The sequence below is a fragment of the Taurulus bubalis genome (assembly GCF_910589615.1).
Source record: "Taurulus bubalis genome assembly, chromosome: 2".
NCBI classification, from domain to species: Eukaryota; Metazoa; Chordata; class Actinopteri; order Perciformes; family Cottidae; genus Taurulus; species Taurulus bubalis.
The window spans coordinates 21,141,951-21,164,494 of record NC_136590.1 but is presented as its reverse complement, the minus strand read 5'-3'; the positions used below and the strand labels follow the sequence as shown (position 1 = coordinate 21,164,494).

Genomic DNA, 22,544 nt, shown 5'->3' with positions numbered 1-22,544 from the left:
AACCCGACCTCGCTGCACGCCTCAACAGTCGGCGCTCGAGGGGAACCGGTGCCCGGCGGCCCGATCCCCATTGTTCTGTTGTGGGAATGGGCGCTTCAGCTTTTAATGATTGCAGGCCATGATTCTTTTTAACCTTCCTCTTGTGTTTTCTGTTACCATCTATTTTGTTAACGGGTCGGTTTTGACCCATGTCTTAAATAAGCTGTTAAATACACTAAAAACAATTATCTATCATCCAATTTGTTTCTCATCTCTTGCCTTGTTGGGCTTCCTTTTTCATGACAATATTGTAAAAGGTTGTTGTGTTACCTGACTATTACTGAGAGGTATTAGAACACATCTTAAATACTTTTGTTTTATTTATCTTTTAATATTATTGACAATATATAATATATGGTGTTATTTATGTGGTTCTTTTATGTATTTAAAAACCTAAAACGGGTCGATGCCGACCCTAACGCAAGAGGAAGGAGGTGTTTGGTGCCGCGGACGTGACGCAGTCCAGGACATCAATGGATGCTTTGTTCAAAGCAAGAAAATATTTATTAATAAATGAACATTTCAATAAACGGTTAAGTTCCATTATATCTTGATTGATCAACATATGTGAATATTGAAGTGCAGCTAGATATTATTTTCCTTATCCAGTCCATTGATCTGTTTTCTATGTTTTGTAAAAATTCTGGAAAATAGGGAAAAAACAGTTTGATGTTCTTCCTTGATAATCGACGAACGTTATTTATCCGGGGCTGCAATCAGGGATTATGTTTATCAGATTTATTTGAGGGTTATTTTCTAGATTAATTCATAAATTATTTAGATATAAAATGTTCCCATTGCGTCCTCAGATGTCTTGTTTTGGCCGACCAGCCAAAGATATTCATGTGCTCTCACAGAAGAGTAATAAAACCAGCTAAACATTTAAATGTTTACATGCGAGAAGATTTTTTTGATTAAATAAATTACTTTTTAAATATCTAATTAGCTGCTAATCATTTCAGTTCACTAGTAAGTATGCAATTACAACGTCAGATCATTCATATTTTTCATTAATGCCCCTCCAAAATATACTTCCACTGAATTATATAGTTTGAGTTATATTTGTCCAGGTACAATAGAGATCATGAGAAATCTGCCCGACTAAGAAAATGTGTTTTCCATAGTTTCTGCTTCGGGAACCGACCCTTTTGAACAGCGGGGCCGAGCGAGGTGATGCCAGCTCGTCCATCTGTCCGCCCACTTGTACCCAGAACCGAATTAAGAATAGTTTGGGTTTTATTGTCTCGTGCCTCCATCAACTCAGACGTTTCCCCCGACGACGAGCTTGTGTGATACAGCAAAAAAAAGAAACGGCACATCCTGGCCTTACAAGTCAATATAAGTACATTTTTTCGTGTTTATGACACTATTCCACAATAAGTATGACTCGAAGGGACTCAAGAGTGACTTGGGAGAGTCCCCCGATTTTTGAAAATATCAATTTTCATATCGATAGCATGAAGCTACTTGGGGTGGGAATCACCAGAGGTCCCACGATTCGATTTTATCACGATACTTGGTACCCGATTCGATACTATCACGATACTGCGATATATTGCAGATTGCGATTTTATTCCCTTTTTTTTCACCGTAAATTGTCCCCAAAGAAAAACTTTGTCAACATATTGTATCTAAGAAGATAAAGTTTTCAGTCTGTTCATCTCGCTTCAATAATTTTTATTGCAGCAAAATGTGATTGTCAAGCAGACAAACTGACCAACACTTTCATAAATGTTGCACCTGACAAACTGAACAGCTTGTGTTACAGTCTGCATTGTCGCATCATTCGAGCTGGACGCGCCAGAGAGGAGGCGGGGCTTATCTCTGTGGTTTATCTCTGTGCAAAGAGTTTCCATTTCTGCCATCCACCATGAAAATAACTAGTATTTCTGCTTCATACTTGTTGTGGAAATCCCAAAGACGTCGGAGCATCAAACGCCGCCGTGTCTTGTTTCATAATATTACTTCTCCAGGAACTGCATCGGGATGACGGTGTTACGGATTAACAGGCGGCCGTGTTAACTGGCGACTTTTGGCTGGGAGTCACCAGTTAACACGGCCGCCTGTTAATTAGGGGAGAGAGAAAAAATCGATACAGCATAGTATCGCAATAGTTTGCGTGGCGATATTGTATCGATACACGAAAGCCAAGTATCAATCTTTTTTTTATGTAATCAATTATGGGAGGCATCGGAGAAAGAAATGAGAAATGCGCCGTCCGCGTGTAAATCAAACTTCTGGACTTCCTGTCACTCGTAGCGGCACTGCTGCACAGCTGTTGCATGGCGCACAGGACAACATCCGCAACATGGCTAGGGATGGGTATCGTTTGGGTTTTTTCCGATACCGGTGCTAAACCGATACTTTTAAAGCGATACCGGTGCCTAAACGGTGCCTGAACCGATACTTTTTTATTGCCAAGGCAATTTTTTTTCTTCAAATTGAACAATATCATTAACTGTTTAAAGTATACTATAGATATAAATAAATACATACAACACACTTGTCTTGAAACTACAGCTTCAAACCTTTTAACTATAAACAATATATATTAAAAAAAAAAGAACAGACACAAGCATCAGGTAACCACTAGTTCTGCTTTATACTTGTTGAGGAAGTCCCGCACACGTCGGAACATCAACCGCCCCCATGTCTGGGTTCATAACATTATCCGTAGTCGCCCACAGCTCCGACTCCTCCAGGACGAGTGTCTGAATGAAGCCGCTTCCAGCGCTCCTTCAGCGGACCAGCAGCAGTTTCATTCAGTAACGGCAGGACGGCGGTGATGCCGGGCGGAGCTTCTATCTCCGTGTTTGTGAAAGCATTTACTATTTCCGCCATTCAGCATTGAAATAACCACTAGTTCTGCTTTATACTTGTTGAGGAAGTCCCACACACGTCGGAACATCAACCGCCCCGTGTCTGGGTTCATAACATTATCCGTAGTCACACACAGCTCCGACTCCTCCAGGACAAGTGTCTGAATGAAGCCGCTTCCAGTGGTCCTTCAGCGGACCAGCAGTTTCATTCAGTAACGGCGGTGATGCCGGGCGGAGCTTCTCAACGCTGATTGGCTTTCGCAACTCCGCGTCATGCGAATTATTCGCTGGAGTTGAAATATTTGAACGCCGGCGAAAAAGCGTAGTTGCGAATATTCGCAACGCCGTTTCGCCTCTATCGCGACGCCCGGCGAAAAATCCGCTTTTTCGCAACCTAACGCGGCTGTGCATTGACTTAACATGTAATCTGGACGCGCGAATATTTCGCAACTGTTTTGGTGTGAACACGGCATAAGGGTTTAAGATCTACGTGTAGAAAAAAGTGTATCCTCTAGCTCAGGGGTCGGCAACCTGCGGCTCTTGAGCCCGTCTGTTGCGGCTCCCTGAGGCTTTGAAAAAAAAAAAAAAAGAAAGAAAGACAACTTTTTTTTTTTTTTTTTTTTTTTTTTTTTGCCCAGTGGAAATTTTTTTAAAGGGAAGTCCTCTTATCTTGCAGTTTTAGGTGATATTGTGTCACTGAAAATAAAAATAAATGTTTAAATATTTCTTTCACTAAAATGTGCGTCACGTCGCTGTCAAGCCTCCGCTCCTGCAGCTGCTACTCGTGATTCAGAGCCCCGCTCTCGCGCGCAGATGAGTGCAGAAGAGCGATTCCTCAACTTCTGCAGCAAACTGAGTAAAGTAGATCTACTTTCAGGAAGTGAATCACGTCTCCAAACTCCACTACTGCTGCTGGTTCTGTGTCAGCTCATGAGATAGTGAGGCGTCTGTTAGTAAATCCGTATCCGTCCTCCGTTTGCGGTGCTCTAGTGAGGAGGACGCTCAGTGTAAACGTAGCAAAAGATATGCGTTTAAAATGTAAAACTCACTGAAGAGGACAGGAATCGAACCTGCTACCTTGCAGTTACGGGGCAAACACTCTACCACATGAGCCACAAATATAGATAGACCTGAAGGTTTGCATACTTGTGTTTTTAATTAACCTTAATGTAGCCGACACATGACTATTTTTTGTTTGATAGTTATAAACAGGTAAAATAGCAATACAATGTAAAAAAAAAAATGTCTTTATTCTTGTTCTATAATTTCATAAATACAACAAACTATAGTTTTTTGTGTATATATAATATGACTATATATAAAACTTCAGAAGCTGTGATATCAAATATTTTTTGCGGCTCCAGACAATTTTTTTTTGGTGGAAAAAAGTCAAAATGACCTCTGAGGCAAATTTGTAATTGTAACTGCGAACGATACCGAGATCTGTCCACTAAAAGTTGAGCATTTCGGCGACAGACTGCGCGTGTGAAACGGTACTTTAGTTACAAACAAAGCTCCTTGAGTCCTCATCGTCTCATGTCTGCTGCCAGACGAAAACATGGTCCTCCATCACTGTCCACTGGAATGAGTGCAGCTCTATAGGCTGCGCTGGCCTCCAGGTCCAACCCCCCCTCCCACACACACACACACACACACACACACACACACACACACACACACACACACACACACACACACACACACACACACACACACACACACACACACACACACACACACACACACACACGCACCCTCAAATGTAGGTCACACACAGCTGCTATAAGGAGTATTTGTTTGCCTGGCTGTCACCTATCATTACACCCCATCTCCCCACATCTGCCGCGTCGAGGGGTCACGACCAAGGCTGTTCCTTAATGCATGCTTTACTTTTTCTTCCTTCACACAATGATGGCCAGACCGCTGAGATGTAACGCGGAGCGATGGATTATTAATGCTAACGGTAGACGCCGTTATAGAGAGCGGCACGTGCTGTGACGTTCGTCTAAGCCATAGGTGTCAAACTCAAGGCACGCCACATCATTTTATGTGGCCCACAACAGCTTGAAAGGCATATGATCATCTTAAATTTAAAGTCTATCCTGCTTTACAGTGTACAGTCACCATATACTACATCTCTCACAATGCATATTGATTTTGTGACCCGCTAATGAACGGCATCCTACTGCGAGAAAGCAGTGTTTCCATATTGCAGTTTAACTAAAGACAAGTGATTCATTTGAAAATGATTGACAAATAATCCCAAAATATCCAAGAAGAGAAAGATTGACGCAGAGAGAAGGCCATTTAAAGAAGATGGGAAAGCGGATACATGTTTGTCCTTCAAGGAGACAAACAGGTAAGTCTTCTGTGTTATGAGGCAGAGTCAATGATGAAGGGATACAATGTGAGCAGGTGTGCCCCAGACCACATCTGTCATACAGGTTCTTAGCCGCTCACAACTATTTGTTGGACCAGAGTTATGTCCTTCTCAACCCTGACAAAAAAAGCTTTGAACAAAGTGAATGTAATAACATGCATTTGATCTTTGTCTTTATTTTCTTTTTAAGTTTGATCTTTGATAGACTAATGTGGGTTTTTTGTTGTAATAACAGAGAAATTTGCTTACTTATATTTTTATATGTATAATATTTTGACACTTGAATAAACAACAATCAAATGCAAATATGTTACGAAGTATTTCATACAGTTACATCCGGCCCTTTGAGGGCAACCATAATGCTGATGTGTCCCAGGGTGAAAAAGAGTTTGACACCTCTGGTCTAAGCCGTAACGTTTTCTGCTCGGAAACCTTTTAAAAGTAAAAGTGCGTAACTTTCAGTGACAGGCGGAGAACATTTAAAGAGACTCAGCCTGCACACAATGTCCAATTTACCCTCCCCCTCGACTCGAGGTTACAGAATTATTAGTCATTACTGTGACCTTTATTTGCCCCTCGGTCTCCAGTGAACTCGGTCTGATTCGTAGGGCTGTCGCAGCGTCTCTTGGAGTGACGAGACACACTTTGCAGTCAGCTGGGTCAAGCTTGTCCATGTTGATGACCGACCGCGATCCCCAGGAGGCGAACACATGCCTCGTACGTGCTGCACTTATACATATTCACTTCTGCCGCCTCTATCTGTTGGCCGAGGCCTCCTGTATGTAAGAGAGTGTGAATTTTGTTTAGTTTGTTTCATAATAAAATAAGTGCGAGGCCCCGTTTGTTGAAGAGGAGATAAGATCAGTTTTTTATTGAGCCCCCGAGGTCGGCTGTTGCAGCAGCACACAAAGTACAGATGGAGGAAGTGGAAAAATAGATAATAGGAGGTGGATACGATTTTAAAATAGGAACAGGAGTAAAAATAAAACTATACAAGTGTAATTTAAGTCTATATTCATTCATATTTTGGCAAATTATCAACATTAAAAGTATGCAGAATTGGGTATGAATCAAGCTGCTATCACTGGATACTTTGATTCTGAAGAAAAACCTAAAAACGTGATTATTCCAAAGTAAGTTTCGGGGTTATAAGGAGCGTCTTTTAATGGTATCCTCGGGAAGTAAAAGTTACACTGAATATTAAAAGCATGTGTCTCTCTGACTACGACAAGGAGTATATTTTTTTGCAGCAGTAACCATTAATGGTTTTAAAGTGCCTTAAATTCCTCGATGAGCTTCACTTCTACGTTGTAAAGCCTTTTTGTTTTATTAGCTTTATTAGCAGAAGAGAGATGGCAAGGAAATCATTCCTTAATCCTGCATTCACATGATGGGGAACGACAAACACATGCTGGGGTTCATGTTGGGTCACTTTAACCCCGAGGCTCCTCCAATGTTCAAGTATTCATGACCAACAAATGTTTGTTTGAATTAAACTTAAGTCACATCCTGACAACGTGTGCTAAGATTAGTAACATTGGTTACTACATTTCAAAGCTCTCTGGATTTTCCTTCATTTTCTTTTCCACCCCAGGTCACATTTTGGTAGGGGGGGTCATGTGATGCATCTGAGAAAGTAATGTGAGTAGTTGGCAAACAGGAGACTTCGAAATGGGTTTCAGTTTCGTGGTCAAAACCGAACTAAGACCAGCTTCTCAGAAGAGCTAAAAGTTGAATATTTACTGCCCGTTTCCCCTTTTTTCAAGCCAACTGCTGTCCGCGCCGCCGCCGCCTCCTCGTCAGCACAAATTCTCAAGACTCTTTTGTGATTTGGAAAATAATTTTCTCTGCTGTGGTTTTCCTGGTTGCTGGGATTCTTCTTCCGTCTCAATGCATCAGCAGGGTCTCTTTTGTCGTTGCAGGGGCTCGAGTCCAAAAGCACAGCCTGCAGACTGCGCAGAACCTCCTGCAGGAGGAGGTGGCTACTGCCGAGGAGCATTCGGAGGTAAGAGAAGTTAAATACACACACACACACACACTGGAGCTCTTTTATCTTGTGCTCTCGCTGAGAATCAAACGCAGTCTTACGTCACTTTGGCAGCACAGTTGCAGATGAGTCTTAAAAAGCCCACGGTCATGCTGACAGCCCGCCCACTTCTGTGCAACATGAGCTCCAAAGTCACAATGTGCACACAGACACGTAACCAGTGCATGTACATACAGTGAGCGTCTGAGAGCCACTGAGCCCACTCCCACCTCTGCAGAAACCCCTCCACGCTCTGCACATGCGTTCTGCCAACCCCATGTTCAGATTTTCATAAGTTTATGGCTTGTGGAACCAACGGCTATCTGCCATTCTCTGCGTCTTTTTTTTTTAAACTAAATGTTGATTTCTTTTGGGGACCAGGCAGCGTTTGCTCGGCAAAATATTGAAGAAGTGGCTTGACTAGAAAATCAGAAGATGAGACATAAAGGAAACGTGTCCATGTTTGAAATGTATGTAAACGCATTGAAGAGGTGGGACAACAGGATACACTCTTGTGCACTCTTGTGCAAAAATAGAAATGAAATGGCGGACGAAGGTCAACCACTATATAGAGAGGAACCTAATGAGCGCAGCTACATTTAATGGCTATAATAAATCAAATAGATGGGAATTAAAACATCTTAAAAAAACATCCCTGCAAGTGTAAACATTGTTCAGATTAGATGCTCACCGTTTGTCTGTCGGCAGCGGTTCTCATTGTGTCTCCAAATGTCAGAATCAGAAACCGTTTATTTGCCAGGAATGTTTACACAAACGAGGAATGTTTCTAGGCAGAAGGTGCATACATTAGACATGAGACGTTAGACGAGACAATCAACAATCAATGGGATGTGGCTCCCATTGTGGCTCAGCTGTCGAATCAAACGCACACAAAATCCCGCCCACTCAGAGGTTCAGAGCATTTCTGATGTTTCCCTGAATATCTTTTCTTTCATTCACCGTTATAAAAATACAAATTCATTTTATTATCGCTCAATATAATTTCATTACCTTGTCTATGCTCCCTGTGGAGAACACATTAAAGTATCGTTATCTTTGGTCTGCATTTGTCTTCGTATTAAATAATACCAATTAAAAACCATCAAGATGCATTAACAAGCGTTCCTGCATGTTGTCTTGGCCCTCGATCACAAAACCCTCGCCGCTGCTCCGGGCTCGGATCGATCCGCACTGCACACCTCCCCCAGCTCCGATCAATACCCGCGTGACTTGTTAGAGCGGCTATCCCGCTGATTGATTTAGAAACAGCCAGCGCATTTGTTTCAGAGTCGGACGTCTCGGTTAAGGCTTGGTCCGTTATTTTAAGCTATACATTTCTCATCTAAAACACATCTGCGCCTCACTGAGGCTCTGTTTTAGTAGTGTCTCTCTCTCGCTCTCTTGCTCTCTTTTTATTTTTATATATATATATATATATCTCCCTTCTTCTGGGTCTCTCTCATATGTCCCTTCTTCTGGAACTCTCTCTCTTATGATCTCCTTTGATTCAGCCCTCAGAGGGTCGCTGCTTCAGTGTGTGTGTGTGTAGGGGAGAGGAGGAGGAGAAGAAATCATCTTGGATAATGTATACTTCTAAACTATGTACCTCCTAATAAAAAGTATTCTCTGTGTATATAAAGCCTGATTTCTGCCAAAGAGCTCTTTGGTTGTGAAAAAAATATTTTAAAACGCATCAGTGAGCCAAAGTGTTGCTCTCCGTGACATATTGCTTCATTGGCTATAGTTTATTTTGAAAGATTACTTTTTTTTTTTTTGTAAAATGAATGAGCCTTAGACGGCGTTGGGAAGTCTGACTAACGCGTCTTTTAATTAGTTTTTACAAGAGAAAACCAATGAGAAGAATAAAACTAAACGTATCCTTCAAGTCTCGATGCAGTTTCAGGACTTTTCTAGATGTCGGTATCTTTAAACAGCACTTTGTATTTCACCGAGTGGAGGAAACCAGCTTTCAGACCTCATTAAAAGACTGTTGGACAGCAGGTCAGTCTGTGAGCAGAAACCAGGTCACGGGGAGGAATCAGGTCAACGCATTTAGATGGAACCGGCCGATCGACTGAAAAATCGGTGCCAACAATTGTTATCATCAATGAACCGTTTAAGACAACACATATGTGACGATTGCAGCTTCTCAAACGTGAACGTGTTTGAGTTGTGGCCAGTCGACGGACGCTTTGTGGACCGAATAATGGATTAGTAGAGTGAATGTTCACTCAATGCAATTCACATTACATTCTCAATTCACTTCAATATTCAGTCTTTTAGCTGCAGATGATCACTGGTTTTAATGTATAATATATAAATGGTAGCTCTAACTGGAGGTGAAATGATGCGTAAATTCATTTTAATTTTGGTTTAAGCTTCTCCAATTTGAGTATTTGCTCCCTTTTTAATTGTCTTCTACGACAGTCAATTGAATATTTGGGGGTTTTGTTCTGCTGCTGAGACAGCTATTATGTAATTTTTCATAATATTCTGCCATTTTTAATTACGAATCGTTGAACAAATACACTTTTGTTTTATTCACAGATGAAGTCGAGCCATTTTAACCTAGTCTCTTATTAGATTAGATTAGATTCAACTTTATTGTCATCACACATGTACAAGTACAGAGCAACGAAATGCAGTTCAGCATCCAACCAGAAGTGCAATAGTAGTAAGTACCAATATACAGATAATAAGTAAGTATTTTTTAGAAAATAATAATAAACAGTAGCTGCCTAAAGTTACTAGACTAGTGCAATGTTTAGTACATAGTTTTTAGTGCAAACAGATCCAAAGTGTTTGAGTGCAGGAAGGTCCAGTAGTGCTGGTGTGCATTCTTTGGTCATTGGAGGGAGATGACGAGTTGAGGGGTTGTGGGTGGTGACGGTTGGGGAGTGGGAGTGTGTGTGTGTGTGTGTGTGTGTGGGGGGGGGGGGTCAGCATGGGGCAGAGTTCAATAAGGACACAGCTCTGGGGAAGAAACTGTTCCTCAGTCTGCTCGTCCTTGTCCGGAAGCACCTGAAGCGTCTGTCTGAGGGCAGGAGGGCGAACAGTCTGTGTGCAGTGTGGCAGGCGTCCTTGAGAATGCTGCGAGCTCGATGCAGACAGCGTTTTCTCTGGATTCCCTCAATGGCTGGAAGTGGAGCTCCTGTAATGCGTTGGGCATCAGTGTGGATGTGAACGAACACGTCTGTATTCTTCTCACGTATGTTTATTCACAGGACGATGATCTATGTACAATAGAAATATGTCGCTTTATCAGACAAAAGACATAACAAAGAAAGAATCCTCAAATAGTTTTATTTGCACAGTGAGACAAGATGATTAAACAGCGTTTCAACGCGTCTGAGTTTTACAAATAGCAAAGCCCTGAAAAACCAACAAATTTAGAGCTTTGTGTCGGTTTCACTTTTAGTCGGACTTTGCATGAAATGATCCCAAACACAACAAGCGTCTCCTTTCATCCCTCCACGCTGATCTCACGGCAATGCTTCACCTCAAGTCTTTGTCATGCACATTTGTTTTTGTAAAAAAAAAAAAAACTGTTCCTCTAATCCCTCACCCTGATTATGTAAAACCTCATTGACACAACGTCTGAAGAAATCAGGTTACCGCAGAAAAAACCCAGCAGTATCTTTTACGATTCAAGCACGCAAGAAGCAGGATTTGTTGTCACCCAAAATCTAATTAAAAGACCAGGATGTGAATAAAAAAACCTTTCTTTTTCATTCGAGGCCCATAAAACTCAATCAGAATTGTCTTTTAATCAATCTCTGTGGTCCGGTGCAGTGATTACTTATGAAATACAATTTCACATCCCGGGAACGTACACAGAAACGGATCACAGGGCCAAAAGTAAGTCACGTGACACGGACGCTTTGTCAGCGGCGGAAAACCTACAGTGAAACATTACAGCCGTCAAACTGTGACAAAGTTCCCGGGTAAACATCCCCGAGCCGATTAAATCCTCGTCACTCTTATGCTGCGTTCACACCAAACGCGTTGCGAATTTGACGCGCGAGTAGATTACATGCAAAGTCAATGCACAGACGCGAATTTCCGGCGGGCAGCAAAAAAAATTGCGTGGCGTAGGCCAATCAGTGGTCAGAAGCTCCGCCCGTCATCACCGCCGTCCTGTCGTTGCTGAATCAAACTGCTGCTGCTCCGCCTGAAGAAGCGCTGGAAGCGGCCGTCATTGAGACGCTGTTGTGGGACTACGGATAATATTATGAACCCAGACACCATGGAGTTTGATGTTCCGATGTATGTGGAATTGACACAAGTATAAAACAGAACTAGTGGTTATTTCCAACGGAAACTGTTTTAACGGAGATAAGCCACGCCCCCTTTCAGCCGCGAGTAACGCGTTTGATGTGAACGCAGCATAAGAGGAGTTTGTTTGAATGGCCACGTCCTGTCCACTGACGTGGGTTTTATTTGTTCACAGGAGCTGCTGGAGAAGTTCATGGAGGGGAACGTGAGCCTGGACGAGTTCCTGGACGAGTTCCAGAGCTCCAGGAAGACGTACCACGTCCGTCGGGCTCAGGCGGAGAAGATGCAGGACGCCACGCGTGCCAAGCGGCAACCGGGCAAAACCAAGCCGGCGGAGGAGAGCAAGGAGGTGAAGAGGGACTCGGAGCCGCCGCCGGAGCCCCAGAGGCCCAACGGCTTCGTGGCGCAGCAGGGGCCCCTCCGGGTGTTCCAGGTCCGCTACGGCCTCACGCCCGCCATCCTCCTCCCCCATTACCCTGTTTCTCCGCCCGCCTCGGCGCCAAGCCTACAAAGCAGCGCCCCGGCCGAGCCCCGGCCGGGCCAGACCCACATACTTGGCCCCGGCGCCGCGCTGCCGGGGCACGGCCAGCCGGTCGGACTCCGGGTCATTGGACAGTTGCCGGGCGGCTGGCCAGCCCACGGGCGGCCGGTGAGAGTGCAGCAGCTTTACAGGCCGAACCCTCAACAGCCCGAACCGCCTTACCGATAAGCTCCGTGAGGGGGAGGAGGGAGGGAGTGAGTGTGGGAGGAAGAGGAGGGAGGATGAGGAGCTGGTTTGACAGGTCTTTTGAGACACGGAACCAAACGGTGACCGTCACAAACACGTGAGCTGAGACGGATCCAGAGACAGGCAGCACCGCAGAAGTCTGTCTCTGTTCATCCCCACGACACACACACGGAACCAGAGCAGAGGCGGCTAGGACTCGGTGGGAGGACTCTGATGGGCTCCGATAGTCCGTCATAACGGTTCTCTCTCTATCAAACCTCCTAATTTTACGCTTTCCAGGCGAGTGGAACGCAGTCAGAGGGGAACCGAGGCTTTCAGGGTTCTCGCAGCACGCCGCTGCCCACTTCCTCGGTCACGATGTGACGCCAACGTACCGCCACAGTGTGAATGTGAGTAGCGAATCAAGGCCCAGCGTGAATTACTAAACTCGTGATCGAAATCATCAAACGTCTGAAAACGCACAATAAGCGAGACTAGCGAGCTAGGAATAGAGATATGAGAGGCGGCGTAAATAATAAAAGCGAAATTCAAAGTCTCAGTTTGCTGTTGGAGCAGCTGCTTCACAGAAAAGTCTGTTCTGTTAATTTAAGTTTAAGTTGTGCAAATACACATTTAAGTTTAGCATTTGGAGGTCCTAACCTTTTTGTTTTAATGACCATGTGTCCAAAAAAAGGTTCTGCTGGCTCCACTAAACAAAGAAATCCTCTTGGCGCTCGTGTTTCTTTCTCCTGAGCCAACAAAAGGTGATTAAAAAATGTTATTTTAACGTTTAATCACTTGTAAAAGTTTAACCTGAGACTCGTCCCGAGGGATGGGGGTTCCAGTAATTGGACTGGAACTCCCATCCCTCGGGAGGATGTGAACGTTTTTATATATTTTATTTGATATATATACTTTACACCGATTGTGAAGCACAAGGTTGTGAAGCACATCTTCTGTAAAAAAAAAAAAAAAAAAGAATCTCATTGTTTTTCAGGACAAAGACGCTCTGTGAGATGATAATAAAGTTTTAATATAAACTCTCGTTGTTTTTCACTTGGAAACGTTCCCGAGATCACGAGCGCTGATAATTAGATCAAGTTTGAACGAACGCAAACGGAGCGAGTAGTATTTATTAATAATTCCCGTAACCTGTCAATATTCTTTGCCCTCCCCTTAAAAAAAGAAATCCGCCTGCCTTCTCGTGCAATTTCATGAACAGTGTTGGAGCTCACACGATTTATTTATTCATGCAAATCCTATTTTAAATGGCTGACTTCAAAGCTTCTTGTTTACCGTGCTAAATGAAGAGCTGCTCCTTTCTTTTCAAGGCAGCCAGTGTTTTTTATTTTTCCTCCCCCCTTCCTCCTCCGTCTGAAGATGAAGAGTGAGGGAAATTTAATCTCTATGAGAATGCCGGCACTCTGCAACACCCCACAGTTGAATATAAGGCGGTTTAGGAGGTTTTTCCTTCATTATTGCTCTCCTTTTTAAAAAATAAAAAAAAGTATTTAACCGTCAGCATTTAAAAGGGAAAAGCTCTGGATTGTAGTTTTTTGACTGTTCTGCTCTTGAACAAACATTCGTTCCTCATTAATAACTCATAAGTGCATTATGATTACGACAGCGTGACAAGATACGTGAAAATGCCTTCTGCAGGCCGGCGCCCAGTTACGCTCGACATCTTCTCAAGGTTCATATTCGGAGGCGGAGAGTGAAAGAAATATTCAGAAAATGCATTTCAAGACTCAAGGGTGGTTATGTTTTTTATTTTTTTAAATATAAAATGGTCATCGTTAAGAAATAATAACACTCAAACTAACTGCTGAGATCTGTGAATGAAGCTACGTCAGAGAAGCAAGATTTCTGGGTAAAATAAAATACACTTTTTATTTTAGCTCTACGTTTCTGTTTCATTTCTTTTTTTGTGATCAATTTTATTTATTGATTTTCTAGATATGAATATAAAGAAAAAATTTACAATACATGTATATAAAAGATACACAAAAAAAATGTATTGTTAAAAATAACAATACATAGGCGTATACCCGCAAATACACATACATATGTACATACTTAGATACACACCCTCATACATGTACACATATATATATATATATATATATATATATATATATATATATATATATACACACACATACACACACTTGTACATACATACATACACATACATACATACATACCTACATTCATACACACAGTGTTAATTACCCCCTCCCACTATTAGCGACGCCCTCCCCCCTTCATACATCTACAAATATTATACAGGGGAATGTATTATATTATTATACATTTACATACATTGTTGGATTTTGCTTAAAGCCGTAGACCAGGATAAAATAGTTTTTTCTTTAGCACCATGCATTCTAGCTATTGAGTTCCATGTTCACCACGTCAAGATAACTAGCTAACCACTGGGGTTTTGTAAGGGTATGAGGTGGACTCCAACGCATTGCCAGCATTTTCTTTGCGGCTGTCAGGCCGGTTAATCAGATGTGTTTTTGATGCTGTGATAATTGAAGTGCGGAAAAATCATTTAGGAGCAGCACTGCAGGAGTGCATGGAACTACATAGTTCAGGATCTTTGTCAAAAAAACTACCTTTTTCCAAAAAAGATTAACATCTTTACAAGACCAAAGCATGTGCATGAAGGTGCTTACAAGTCCTCCTGTACAAAGGGTACATATTGATGATGTAATTGTTTTCATTAAGAAACTTTTCCTCGGTGTGTAATAGGTTCGGTGTAAAAAGTTTAGGTGAATCTGCTGATGGTTGGGGTTTTTCGAGGTTCCAGTTATGCCTTTCCAAATATTATCCCAGTCCAACTCCACATTTTCCGTCATGTGTTCGAGGTCTTTGGCCCAGACCTGTTCAATATGTAAGGTTTTGTAAGAAGATACAGAAAATAATGAGTACAGTTTGCATACTAATCCCTTGGTTTGGCCTTGTGTATTCAAAATAGAATGCAGGTGATGTGATCCCAAAGGGTCATTCCATGGTACCCTGTGTGCTTTAAGTGAAGATCTTAGTTGTAGATAAAGAAAAAAGGATGAGCCAGGTATGTCATAGGTAGTACGTATATCATTAAATGACCTTAAACCATTCTCATTAAAGATATCTGCTAGTTTGTGTATCTTTTTGCTTGTCCATGTTGGTGAAGAAAATGGGACACCACCAGTAAGTAATAGACAGTTATTAAAGATTGGGGTATCGCAATGCCAATTGAGATTTGTTTTGGTCTCTTTTACAGCCATTCGCCATGTTGATAGTGCGAACGATATAATTGGGCCAAGTGAGAGTTTAGCTTGTTTAAGTGGAATATTGGAATAGACCAGGTCCTCTAACCTGTGTGGTGCGGCAAGGTTTTCCTCAATTGGCTTCCAGGATACCGATGCCTCTGGATTCAACCAAATTGAGAGTGGTCTCAAAACAAAAGACCAAAAATAATATTTAAAGTTTGGAACTGCAAGACCACCAGTTTTATGCCTTTGTAGTGTGGACATCTTAACTCGTGGTTGTTTCCCACCCCATATGAACTTGGAAATTAGGGAGTGGAGTTTAATCCAATAAGTAGGTTGTGGAGATGGGGGTAACATAGATGCGAAAAAATTAACTCTTGGTAGAGCATCCATCTTCACAATTGAAACCCGAGTCTGTATAGATTTTGAACTCTCAGTCCATCTGTTAAGGTCAGATTCAATACGTTTATATATATATCCAAGTAGTTTTTTGAGATGGTTGTATTTATGGATTTGAAGATTCCAATGCCAAGGTATTTGAAATGTTTAACAATAGGGATATTGGAAGGTAGGGAACTTGGTGTTAAATATTGATTTAAAGGTAAAAGAGCTGATTTAGTCCAATTAATTGTATAACCTGATAGGGAACTAAAATCTGTAAAGGTACTTAGAATATGAGGAGTGGAGGGCTATGGAAGTGAGAAAAAAAACAAAACTGGACTTTTCTTCTGGTTGGAAGCGTCAGCTAGCGAACGGGCTAGCTAACATATATTAAAATTCCATCAGCATATAAGGAAATGTTATGGCTGGTGTCATTGAATGTTATTGGAAAGATAGATGGATGTTCTCTTAGAGTTTGAGCAAGTGGTTCAAGTGACAGAGGAAATAAAAAGGGGCTAAAGGGGCAGCCTTGACGACAAGAGCGTGTGATGTGAAATCGAGGAGAGGCAATCCCGTTTGTAACTACAGTAGCCGTGGGATTTTTATAAAGTAGCTGGATCAATTTAATAAAGTTTGTCCCCAGTCCCAATACTCCCCATAGATAATCCCATTCAACCCTATCAAAGGCTTTTTCTGCATCCAAGCTAAGGACAGCACTAGGAGACGTGCTATCTTTCACAGCATGAATAATATGCAAAAGGCGACGCATGTTATCAGAAGCCAGTCGTGTCTTAATGAAGCCTGTCTGAGTTTAATTTCTTTTCTGATGATCTGAATTGATGTAAAAAATAAAAAAAGGTTATTCTTTCATCCCTACGAACAAAATGCTGCTAATGGAAAACTGCAAAGGAGAAGCTGCTATAAAAAAAGACATTTTATGAAAAGAATAATGAGGCTTCACGCATTTACCTTGAAAACTAAGTTATTCGACAAACCTGCAGCTTTTCATTCTTTGTTTTTATTCTGATTTGTTTGTTTTTCTTTTTTGCTTCCTATTGTGAGGAAAAGATTCAGGCAGGTTATAAATTAAACTAATTTGGGTGAGAAAATTAAGGTAAAAGATTGTTTGCCAAATTCACAGATCTTACGTTGAGTGCAATGTTATTATAATATGATGGCTAAGAGACATGATTCTTTAAAAAGTCTGTTTTATTTTTTGTGAACGTTTGTCTCTCCAGGCTGCACGATGCTGTTTGCAATATTTTTCCATTTCGTCATTGTGAGTACGCTGTCGCCTCATTTCGGGCTGGGCAATATATTTATTATTATATCGATATTGTCCGTTACAACTGTTGTCTTTTTCTGGTTTTAAACTGCTGCATTACAATAAAGTGATGTAATTATGCTAATTTGATCCAGATTACTGATGACTATTGATCCCAAAAATCTCTTTGTTTTAGCACCAAATTGTCACAATATCGATATCGAGGTTTTTGGTTAAAACATATTGCGATATTTGATTTTATTGCCCAGTCCTACGCGGTTTTTATTTGTTTATTTTGTACAACTACTTTTATTTAGTTCCATGCCTTTGACCAAATTCTCGCTAAACAGAGGAGCCTTTTTTTTTTATAAACGTCAATAAGTTTGATTTGAGAAATCACTACATATTTGTACAAACCTCCCAAATCTGAGGCGTTTCCTGCAACTCCCTTAAAGGAACAGTACATCATTTTTGGTAAATACATACACTTATTGTTGGATAAGCAGATTGACTCATGTTCGTATGTTTGATCAATGAGCTTTTAGAAAAGCATATTATTTCGAGCAGGGACCAGGCTAGCTGTTTTCTTCCGCTTCCAGTCTTTATGCTAAGCTAAGCTAACCGGCTGTTGGCTCCCATGCTTCATACTCGCTGTACGGATAAGAGAGCGGCATCGATCTTCTCATCTCAATGGCACAAAAGCGGATAATGTTATTTCCATCAACGTTCTGTGTAACTGGGCGCTGGCTTTAACCAAACATGCAGTTCTGTGTTCACTCAGGAAAAACAAATGCAGTTTTGCTTCTTCACCTGTAGCACAGATGGACTCGGTGGATCTCATGTTGCCCCCACCTCTCAAATCAGTCATACCCACCGTGACGCCACATCACCTCATTCCCTTGTTGCAGTGAGATTTGACCGAATGAAGGTTGTAACAGTTGATGCTCAGAGAGTCTGAAACCAACAACGACAAAATCTGGGGTTTAATTCGGGCCAGAAGACTCATGGGTTTTGAAATATCCTTTAAAAAATGTTATGCTTGTTATTGCAACTGTGTGTCTTGTTTGTCCGCTCTTATTATAACATGTGTCTCTTTTTTTAATCTAAGGATTTATCCCAGCAGCCTTTGCACCCCACCCCAAAAAAAGAGCAGTAATGACATAGATAATGAACAAATTTTTATTTATTTTTTAAATAAAATACTGCCTCTCACTGAGCTAAACGCCCTGAAACATCTTGGGGGTGATTTTGCATCTGTGGCGTCTCGAGATGAAGGAAAAGCCGCCGTGGCCGCTGCAGGTGTTAATACTAGATGATTGGAAGCGATGTCAAAGCCGATCAGCGGTGAGCAGAGACGAGCTAATAATATGCCTTGTCACTTCCGGAGGCGGCTCGGCAGTTGCAGTTAGTTACAGTATGTGTGGTGGAAGGAGGGAAATGTCAACCTCGACGTACAGAAATAACAAAGCCGACCGCTTCATGTGCTCCACCGTGCCCTTTGCATTTGGATAATAATAATATAATAATAATAATAATAAGAGGTTTATTGGTGTCTGCTAAATCGGAGGCCTCGTGTATAAAACAGTTTATGGATTTACAACAACAAAAACAATATATGAGTAAGATGGTTAAGATGCCTTAATTTAATTCATTTAATTTAATGAGGTCATCGTTAATTCATGTTGAAGGGTAACGCAGCAAAAATACTTTCACTAACAATACTGTAGTACACTTTCTATTTATTACTCTAGCTTTTCATTTAAATGTAATTTATTTTGAAGATTTCGTTAAACAAATCCAGGAAAATTATGCAAAAGTGGTTGGTTTGCCAAAGGAGAGTAATAAAGTACTTTTTACGTCACAGCATTTGTCTGACAGCTTTAGTTTGTCATCCCCTTCCTGTCCAGTGAAAACCTTGTATCTCCAGATGTGTTGATGAATGTTTTCAAGGATGAAGATGAAGGAATTCTCCTCTTCAGCTCAAAAAAAAATTGTAAAAGCCTCTTGGATCAGCTGGTAAAATCATTGCCACAAAGCCGTTTGTTCTTTTTATAGATTTGTGGTTCTCACGGGTAGAGAGACTCTAAAATTATATATAATCTTATAGAATATGATGCATTAATGTGTATTAAACTAGACAACAGGATGTAATGGAGTTCAAATGCAACACACACATTAAGGAATCCAGGAACATCAAATAGTAAAACGCTGACTAGGAACATTTTAATACTTCTACTTTTCATACTTTAGGTACATTTAGCTGTTAATAGTCGAATATCTGGATGTCGAGGAACAGAAAATGACCATTCTTCTTGCTGTGTACAGTTGGTATTTTTTTACACAAGACCCAAAGAGAGCTGTGATCTTGAATACACTCACTTGAGTCAAGTGTCGTAAAAGCCATTCGTGCTGAATCAGACTCGGCCACAACGAGCTGTGACTGCTGCTTTCCAAAGCCAAAATTATTTCTGCTGAAACGATCAATGCTGATGCACTTGAAGCGTGTCAGCCGTAACGTCCAAACGAAACGCTCAAATAAAACTATTTTATGTAGTTTAAGAACTGGAAGTTCATCTTATTTATGTGTCTTAACTCCATTCACCCCTTGAGTCGGAAGAAGCATCACAATAAGTTAAGTAATTTACAGATACACAGGAACCAGAGGCAACATCGAAAATATGAATAAAATAAATAAGTAACAGCAAAGTGGTTTAGAAGTGGTTCCCCACGAAGAGGCCACGGGATAAATGTGAGGGCTCCAGAGATAATTAACCAACGTATCCTCTTGCATTGATATCTTACTGAGACGTTTCTCTTCGTTTTCCTACTAAAGTTCAGCAACACGTCAATTTCCGCACTTTTCATGCATACAGTCTTTTCAAAATCAACTTCTATCTTCACAGGAAACAACCTTAGTTAGGTTTAGGAAAAGATCATGAAATACTTAGTTTAGGTTTTAGTCAACACAACTAGTAATGTTTAGGTCCTTGTAAGGTGTGGCACGAACAGCGGTATCCTGGGTAAAAGACCAGAATGAGCAACTGTCTTCCAACATGTTTGTCACATTAACTTTATAAGGCGATAATGTCAGTGCTGTAATCACAGCTTGTTTTTAGGCAACCACTCTTGAAGAAGACTAATAACCAACAGAAGAATAAATCAAATTAAACCAATAATTCTTTTTTAACACGGGTAAAGTTAAAGAAATTGAGACTCCATATCGCATTAGTTCAGATTCAAAGAGGCAATAAATGTTTGATATGGTGAATCATAAAAGCACTTATCTTAATGCCAGCAGGTGTGTGACAGAAAGGTCACTGGTTTAACTGGTCCAGCGGGGAGGGAAATATCATTTGTCCACAAAAGTGGGCAAAGAACCCCCCAAAAGAAATGCTTCATACGAATTCATTTTTAACTGATTTGGGTCTAATAAGTCATGTAATTTTAGGGCAAAGTTATATTTGATTGATATAACAATATATTTTATTACGTTAATTACATACAGCTCTGGTTTATTCCTGTGAGACCTTTGACATAGGCCTTTATGGTGCAGCTGCGTCCCAATAATGCTAAAATATTTATATCAAACACATCAGTCCAGCTTCTCTCCTTATGGATGACAAGCCACTAAACCGTAAACGTGATGGAGATTTCTGCTGGCAGCGGACCGGCTGTTCATGTCTGAACATCTGATTTACTGAAACAACGACAAAATGTGTTGCTGGCATTACTACTATATAATTGGATCATTATTGATGTATTAATATAAAAGTGGCACTTTAATGTTGCTGTTGCTCAAAGTGTAGCTAATTTTAACTACTTCATATCAGTGTAGCACATTTTAACTACTTCATATGCTTTGGTTCAATTAATCTGCAACAATGTGTCATGTTTTATAACCCGAACACGTGTTTTCTTTGTAAAAATAGGACCTTTAAAGCCTTTGTTCCATCAGATTGTCACACAACACTGCAAAGCTGTTTGCAGCAGTTAGCGGTAGTTGGAGCAGTTTGCAGCAGTTAGCGGTAGTTGCAGCAGTTTGCAGCAGTTAGCGGTAGTTGCAGCAGTTTGCAGCAGTTAGCGGTAGTTGCAGTAGTTTGCAGCATTTGCAGCAGCTAGCGGTAGTTTGTAGGAATTAGCGGTAGTTTGCAGCAGTTGCAGCAGAGCTAAAAGAGAAAATATTGGACATTTTTCTTCACATGAATGCTCAGACTCTCTGTGTCTGCTGAATGGGTTAACTGGCAGCTTTTTGCAGTCACGTTAGCCGTAACTTTAAAGGGCGCTAATATGTCATCGCTGTGTGTCTCTTTGCTGGTTTTGAGTTTTTTTTTTGCTCAAACAAAATGTCTGGCTCCGGTGCTCCACATTATTCTAACAATATGCATTAAAATCTGGCATTTTTCAGTGGGGAATTATTTTAACAAAAATGAAATGAGAAGATAAATGCTGCTTTGAACAAACAGACGCCCTTCAAGTCTTATTGGGAAATAAGGGCGGTATGAATGTTGGGAAAATGAAAGACCAGCGGTAATTACACACCAGAAATAGGTCCTAAATGAAACATAGCTCCATTAGTGCCACTGATTAATTAATTAATCATTTAAAAGTGGATTAAAAGGCAGCAGAGTTGCTCAGCAGTTCCTCCCAGCAGGTCCTGTAATCTTAGTTACAACAGTTTCTCCCACTGTCCAGAACCCACAAGGGGTTTGGACATTTTAAATGCAAAAATTACTTTTTGCATGCATTCTTTCATCTAATAAGTCAAATGATGTGATTTTATGCCAATGCTCTGACCATAATTTATTTATTTTGGTGTTTTAAATGAAGGCTGCTGGGAAAGTTCTTCTGCATGCTGAGCTTTACGTACAGTAAGAAACCCACAAATATGAAGAAGACTTTCAGTGGGATAACATCTCTTCGTGCGCGTGTGCGTGCGTGCGTGTGTGTGCGTGCGTCCGTCCGTCCAGCACGCTAAACATTCAAGTGACCTTAAACAACATGTTTACGTGTGAAATGATTTTCATTTTGCTGACCGTGTAGATCCAGGAGTTGTCAATAAAATAATTTTGCCGTTCTGAGTTGAGTTTGTCTTCCTGTTTGTCACGAGATTAAAAGTCAAGAAGTTTGATCCATAATTTCTTCTGTTGCTAAATCAGCGTTATTGGTCACATACAGGGTATTTGACGTTTTGTTGTTGTTGTTGATCTCAGTGTACATGCACAGAAATAGTAAGACAGCTAGAAACAAGGACAACAAACTAAACATTTAGTTTGGATATAAATATTCAGAAAGAAATCCAAACATCTATGAAATTTATAACCCCGAAAAATGTAATTAATTAATTATAATAAAGTTGTCAAATTTCTGTGCATGTAAAAGATTATATTATTTTTC

At 40.9% G+C, this 22,544-nt stretch overlaps 1 protein-coding gene across 1 annotated transcript in view; it reads left to right on the top strand.

Annotated features, from left to right (window-relative positions):
* Window positions 1–12,248, top strand: part of vps37d (VPS37D subunit of ESCRT-I) — a gene marked incomplete at both ends in the record, with an annotated part of 34,076 nt that extends 21,828 nt beyond the window's left edge. The window contains 2 exons of the mRNA XM_079214466.1: window positions 7,161–7,243; window positions 11,715–12,248. Coding sequence (XP_079070592.1) covers window positions 7,161–7,243; window positions 11,715–12,248 — 617 coding nt within the window. The remainder of the gene's footprint in view (window positions 1–7,160; window positions 7,244–11,714) is intronic.
* Window positions 12,249–22,544: the final 10,296 nt, after the last annotated feature.